Source organism: Lipophrys pholis, assembly GCF_963383615.2.
Source record: "Lipophrys pholis genome assembly, chromosome: 14".
Lineage (NCBI taxonomy): Eukaryota > Metazoa > Chordata > Actinopteri > Blenniiformes > Blenniidae > Lipophrys > Lipophrys pholis.
In genome coordinates, this window is record NC_137633.1 from 1539043 (window position 1) to 1546542 (window position 7500).

Sequence of the window (7500 nt, forward strand, 5' to 3'; positions counted from 1 at the left end):
CAGTCATAACATTTGAAGGTATGAACATGAAAAACGCCATAGTTTTGCCACTTGGTAGTCAGTTACTGAAGCGTTGCTCCCAGTGGACGAATGAGGAACTGCAGCTTCGTTGAAACTCGTCTTTTATGTAATGTTTCCTAGGCCGTTTTTGACCCGCCGGCCACACGATTGCCTCCCTTGTTCTTTCATATTCACATCAACGTGACCGCGCCTCTCCTGTCTTGTGTCTTTCAGTCTCTGGACGGGTTTGTATTTGCACTAAACAAGGAGGGACGATTCCTCTACATCTCAGAGACCGTCTCCATCTACCTGGGCCTGTCACAGGTGAGTCCTCCCGTCGTCTGTCTGAGTTTATCTCCCCGAAACAAACCGGCTTCTCTCTCTCTCTCTCTCTCTCTCTCTCTCTCTCTCTCTCTCTCTCTCTCCTATCATTACCAAAGACAATTCCCAACAAATTAAGGCTCATTTAAAATCTCATCAGCTCGTCGGACGGTTGTTGATTTGTGCAGCGAGCGACGCTGCATATTTTATTGCTTTCTGTGTGTGTGTGTGTGTGTGTGTGTGTGTGTGTGTGTGTGTGTGGGGACACTTCATTGTACTTTGTCAGCTCAGTGACGAGCTCTGCGTCTCAATTGGTTCACTCTCCACCAGTTCCTGTTAATAGAGGCAGGCGTCCGTTCTGAAGGTCGACACGTCGACCTTGGAGGCGCTAATAAGTCGCTATTGACACGCTCCCTGGTGGGCATGCCTGTTTGTGTGTGTGTGTGTGTGTGTGTGTGTGTGTGTGTGTGTGTGTGTGTGTGTGTGTGTGTGTGTGTGTGTTGCTGAATTAAAGGCTCCAGACCGTCACATCTCCCTGTTTACCGTGTAGCTCCTGTCAGCCTGTGTGCTAAATGCTAATATTTGCGGGGAGCGGAGGCGACGACGTGTCGCGCTGTAAAATATCTGAGGACATATTTACACTCTGCGGCTGGGAAACACATTCCCTGTTGTCTTTCTGCTGATATTGTTTTCCTACAGAGTGAGATTTGGCCATCAGCTGCCTAATGTGGCCGTTTCCACGAGCTCTGACGGCGTCATTATCGGATTTGTTCCAAACAACGCAGGAGGTTTAACTTTCGGAGCTTCTCGCTCTGACTGGACGGCGACGCCCGTCACATGCCGGGTCGGAGGATTGTAGGGCGACTCCACGAGTTGATATATTTTTCATATGTCTAGTATACGGCCACGTGTTTTTCGTGTAGTATCACGTGGCTGTGTTTACCATTTCTCTTAATGGGAAACACATGTGCATGTAACTACGTCCTTAGGAATCACTTCTCATGAAATGTTCAGTTGGAAGCTGCAGAGAAATATTATGACGTCAAAATCTTCAAAAGAAATATTGTCATAAAAATCAGTTGAGGTATTACATAACTCCCTCGTTCTATATGTGGGTTATGGTGTGGAAATGTGGGGAAATAATTATAAAACAAACATTGATCCTATTTTTTTTTTACTTCAGAAGAAGAATTAGACTCATAAATCAAACGGATTTATTATTAATTAATTATTATTATTATGAAATATAACTTGTGTTTCTGTGTCAAATATACTTTGAAATCCTTCAAATCCATAAAGCTGGAGACATGCGTCGTGGACGAGTCGTCCCGGGTTGCAGTTTTGTCGACGAGTCGTAGTTGCTGAGTGAAACTGTGGTTTGTTCCTGAACGCCTCTCGGACTCTGCTGCAGCGGCAGCCTGTGGCTTCATCAGCAGCTTTTACACAGAGGGTGCACTAGTACTTCTTTCTCTAGTCCCACGGTCCTTGAACGCCTCTCAGGCAGTCGCTGCCGCTGCTCCTGCTAATGCTCCTGCTAATGCTGAATAACGAGGAAGTTGCTGCAGAGGGTGTCGTGTGTTGCTGAATTTGAATCATTTCCATGTTTTGTGTTGTGTTGCTTCTGTCAGCTTGTGTGTTAAATGCTGATATTTACAGGAAACAACGTGGCGCAGTAAATCGTCTGAAGACATATTTGCTCTCTGTGGCCGGGAAACGTTTCACGTCGTCTTTCTGTTGAAATTGTTTCCCGACAATGTTTTTATATTTTCTTTCTTTGCTGTGAGAAATGAAGCTTCAGCTTCTTCGCCCAGCTTTGTGTCGATCCATCGCCGTCCCACTGTTTGAGTTTCCTCTTATTTTTATTTTATTTTCCAGTTCTTATTTTATTTTCCAGTTCTTTTTATTTTATTTTCCAGTGATTTAGTTTTCTTGTTCCTCGTGGACGCAGAGCTACAACTGATTCTAAAACCTCGTTGACACAGTGAAGAGTTCTTGAATGCTTCCCAGGTGGTGCCGCTAATGCTAACTGACGTACACAACGTGTGTGTGCCGAACTCGTTTCGGACGTATTTGCAGGAAATCGTACTATTCAGTTAAATATCTGAGGAAGTATTTATACTCTGTGGCTCAAGGTTTCGTTTACAACGTTTTCTAGTGGAAACAGACAAACTTTCATAAACTCTTGGAGGCCGTTTACGTGACGATGGTGCTCGGCGCAAACTTTCTGAAAATGGCTCCCTCGGTGGAACTTTATGAAAATGCTCCGTTTCCATGGAAACGGGTGTAAATGCAACTTTTTCTGAAATACTACGACTACTCTTTCACACCACTGATGTAGTAACTGCTTTCTCTGTACTGCCAATTATGTGTATGCTTTATTTTCTTTGTCGAGTGTTTGTGTGTGTGTGTGTGTGTGTGTGTGTGTGTGTGTGTGTGTGTGTGTGTGTGTGTGTGTGTGTGTGTGTGTGTGTGTGTGTGTGTGTGTGGTTTCATTGCCAAAAAAACCAATAGCGCCAACTCGTAGCCTGGCATGCTAACTATATCATTTCCGTGTGAACCGACGTCGTTTTCAAGCGTTGCCGTGGAAACCTTACTGAAACAAAAAACCATTACAAAAACGATAAATTTTCACTTTAAGAGCCTCAGAAACACGTTCCTGGACGTGACCATCAGCAGCAGCTCGAGGTTTTTCACCCTCGGATATATCTGGGGAAAAAAAGATGGATCTTGGAGATTCCCACAGCGCCTGAATGCACCGCTGCACATCGATACCCTGAGCCTTCCACAGCACAACCGGTGGAAAGGGTGTGTGTGTGTGTGTGTGTGTGTGTGTGTGTGTGTGGGGGGGGGGTTCTCTTTGGACCAGGTGCTAAAAGGTGGAGAGTCAAAGCAGCCAATCAGTCGCTGGCGCTGCAGCTGCCAGGCGTCGTTCGGAGAATCGGAACTTTCATGCTGCAAATGCCTGCAGGAGTGAAGCTGGATCCGTCGGCTGTCACAGCTTTGACGCCAGGGAGAGTTCTCCTCCCTTTCTTCTCAAATCCGATGAATCCGTGTCGGGTTTTAGTCCACGTCTGACCCGGCGGCCCGGCGGAGGCTCGGCGAGCGGCGGGTCGGCGCTGGATGTTGGAGGTCAGCTTGTTTGCGCGATGGGATTTGAGCCTGTTGGTGACTGTGTCCTTCTGTCTGCGCAGCGTGAATATTAACATGCTTCAGTTCCTCGGAGGAGCAGCGCCGCTCCCCGGGCTGGAACACACAATATTTATGATATGATAGGATCCATGTATGCGGGGCGGTTCCACACGGTCTGCGGTTCCACACGGTCTGGGGTTCCACACACTCTGGGGTTCCACATGGTCTGGGGTTCCACACACTATGGGGTTCCACACACTATGGGGTTCCACACACTCTGGGGTTCCACACGCTCTGGGGTTCCACACGCTCTAGGGTTCCACACACTCTGGGGGTCCACACGGTCTGCGGTTCCACACGCTCTGGGGTTCCACACGCTCTGGGGTTCCACACTCTCTGGGGTTCCACACACTCGGGGTTCCACACGCTCGGGGTTCCACACGCTCGGGGTTCCACACGCTCGGGGTTCCACACACTCGGGGTTCCACACGCTCGGGGTTCCACACACTCTGGGGTTCCACACACTCGGGGTTCCACATGCTCTGGGGTTCCACACACTCGGGGTTCCAGGCAGGAGGCTGTTTTCAAGATGTTTCTGGGTGTTGAGGTGTTGATTCACTCACAAATTGAAAAAGTATGAAGAGCAGAAGCAGTAGCTTCTATATTTGTACTTTTTAAGTGACCAACAGAAACATTTTTGTATTTACATTTCCACAACTTAAGATTTTTTGGACATTATATTAGACTGAGAGTTTTCTAAAATTAGAGATTTTTATCCCATAAATTCTGTCAATTTGAACAAATGTACACTGTTTGAGTGATTTTTACTTCATATGACGAACATATACTTGTATTTTTTAAGTAGTAACTCCAAAAGCTATAAAAGAAAGAAAAAAAATACAGTGTATCTTGGATTATATTTAATTATATTTAATTTTATTAAAGGGTGACTTATATATTCAGAAATAGAAGTGCCTACCATCTATGACCACTAGATGTCACTGTGTGACAACAGAAAGCTGCTACAGTACCACAGAAAACCTGTTTTACACTGAAAAATGACGATGTACACAGCAGGATGAAGGTAAACATAGAAAACAGCAGAATGAGTTGTGTGAGGAACTAGAGCGAAGCAGAGAAATCCGTCCATCTCTAGTCCGACGGGCTCGCCGTGGCAGTATAGACTCTACTGTAGTACTCTACTTGTCTATACTATAGAGAGTAAAGAAGGTCAGACGTCTCTGCTCAACGTCCTCCAGATCCTCTCCGCTCGCCAACCAGAGATAGAATCTCTCCAGCGAGTTCTGGACCGAGCGCAGGGCCTCCTCCCTGTCGGATGCCCCCTAGTGAACCTCTAATGGGGGGCCACCAGGGGGCGTCCTGATCAGACGAACCGCTTTGGCTGAGCTTGTCGTGGCGGAAGGACTCAGAGCTGTGCCGTCCAGAGTGCATGGTTCTGGTAGGACCAATCAAGGGGGACACATCTGGAGTGACGGACGAGTCTAAATCCCACCGATGTAGCTGGAACGTGATCAGTCGTGTTTCCTGTCCGGAGAACCGTCACTGCGACAGGAACATCTTGATCTGGACCAACACAAGTTCTGATACAGCAGCGCAGCGCCGTCTGCCCACAGCACATCTTCGGCTCGACTCTTGGAACTGCCGTGGAGTTTGTACTAGAGAAGTACCTGGTATCAGGTACGACCGGGTATCAGGTACTACCACGTAACGGAGAAGCCTGAAGCCCGAAGCGAGTCGAGTCAAATAGATGCTGGTGGAAAAACTCTGTTATAGTCCAGAAACTACGGTTCTGGAGAGAAATTCTCAAAACGGAGTTCTGCAGAGTGAAGTCTTCTTCTCCTCCTCCTCCTCCTCCTCCTCCTCCTCCTCCTCCTCCTCCTCCTCCTCCTCCTCCTCCTCCTCCTCCTCCTCCTTCTCCTTCTCCTTCTCCTTCTTCTTCTTCTTCTTCTTCTTCTTCTTCTTCTTCTTCTTCTTCTTCTTCTTCTTCTTCTTCTTCTTCTTCTTCTTCTTCTTCTTCTTCTTCTTCTTCCTCTTCCTCTTCCTCTTCCTCTTCCTCTTCGTCGTCTCCTCAGATCGGCGTCTGATGACGGACAGAAGAGGCCCTTCAGTTTACCAAATTAAAGAGGAAGGTGCATGACTCTCCACCTCCCCTCCCCCGCCCTGTCACCCCACCCCACCTCACTCTGGATTAATTCCCTCCCTCTAAGATTGATTGATGATTTCTATCAAATAATTGATTAATTGTCAAATCGGGTCCCTGAAGCTCCTCTGCAGCTCCAGCGATCCGGTTATCTTGTTCCCTCAGCTTTTATCAGCCGCTGGAGAAGTGGCACGCCGATTAGGGAGGAGGGGGGAGTCAGAGGGGAGGGTGGGGGGACTACCCCCCCCGTAATCCTACATGTGTACACAGAGTTCGTCACCCTTCATCCTCCTAATTGCTCTCCTCTTCCTCCTCTGCTGCTTTAATCGCCGCCCGTCCGTCGTCTCCATTTTTCCTCTTTTAAAGGAAAGAAAATATACGGCTAATTATTTTTAACGTTAATTAAATGACGGCGTGCGGGGTGGGGTGGGGTGGGGTGGGGTGGGGGGGGTGACGAGGAAGAAGCTGGTGGTCCCTCTCTTCTTCTCCGAGTGACGAATGGAGGAGGTGATGAATTTTCCTGCTGTGAAACGAACTTCAGGCAAATTTATGTCTGTGGAGGATTTGTGGCTTTGAGTCGTTTCTTCGCCGTCTCGTCGCGGACGTGGACGGCCAATCAAACAGGCCGTTAATAGAGTCATTAACAAAGAGCGGAGCGGTAATTAAACACGTCCAACCCTCCCCCCCCTCCTCCTCCTCCCATCATCCACCTCTTGGTCCTTCATCCTAAAGCGTCTGCCGTTAGTTTGATCTCCGTGGCGGTTTGCGTGTTCTCCGACGTTCCGGTGTAGAGATCCACGACTTCCTGCGACGGGACCATGAAAATGTCGAGGATCACGATGACGACCTGATTTGCAATGAAAGTGAAGACTTAAGGCGCCTGCATCCTCCCTTTTGAACCCGTAAGAACAAGAAGAACATTCGGCAGTGACGTCAGCCAGCAGCAGAAAAAAAAAGCTTATTCTGCAGGACTGTTCATACTCCGATAAGAAGCTGCCGAACTCGCAGGCCACGCCCCCTCGCAGCAGGCCACGCCCCCTCACAGCAGGCACAAGTCTGTGAAGCGGCGTTTAAACTTTTCAACAGCACAGTTTATTTCTGGCCTCCAGAGCTTTCAGAAATACATTTCTCTGAACTTTTTCAGTTATAAAAAAGTTTCTGTCCGAGCGCCATGTTAGTCCAGTTCTAACTCCAGGAGCTGACGGCTGTTCGTGATGCGTTCAGGTGCATCACGTCAGCCTGCACGCCGACATTTTAACGAGCTGCGGCGCTCGTACAGTAGCGCTGTTACAAGCTAAATAGGATTAAAATATTATCGATAGTCATGAGCGAACTAGAACACGCATGCGCAGCACATGGCAGTGCAGAAGTTTCGGCAGTGCGGCTCCTACATAGTTCGGCCAGGGCGGTTGGTACAGCCCAAACTAGTTTGTTCAGCCAGAAGGAGCTGGAAGAAGGAAATGACGTCATTTTGTTCGACAGGACCCCGCACTGCCGAACCTTCGTCTTGTTCTTATGGAGGATGAAGAGGCCTTTATGCAGATGAAGTTGGTCTTTGCTTCGCCGTTATACTATCGTAACTGTCAAAACTCCCCGTGTCACGTCTACCTGGTGGGCGGAGCATCTGCTGAAGGGGGCTCTTCTGATTGGTCAAATACGTTGACATCGCACACCACCTGGAAACATGGAGTTCATGGTCGTGATTAATATTTCTGACGTGCAGGTGTGATATCCTCTGGAGCAGCCGTGTCTTCTTCTGTGTTTTGGTTGTATTTTAGTGCCACAGCGCCTCTACAGGTGGATCATCAACACTGCGTTTTAATGTCCAAACCAACTCAAACTAAAAGTTCCACGATTCAAAAAAAGCCACAAATCACATCCGACCATGA

The 7500-nt window shown here is 48.0% G+C and overlaps 1 protein-coding gene across 1 annotated transcript in view; it reads left to right on the top strand.

Annotated features, from left to right (window-relative positions):
- npas3 (neuronal PAS domain protein 3) overlaps window positions 1-7500 on the top strand; it is a gene marked incomplete at both ends in the record, with an annotated part of 245348 nt that overhangs the window by 174123 nt on the left and 63725 nt on the right. The window contains one exon of the mRNA XM_080479489.1: window positions 235-324. Coding sequence (XP_080335615.1) covers window positions 235-324 — 90 coding nt within the window. The remainder of the gene's footprint in view (window positions 1-234; window positions 325-7500) is intronic.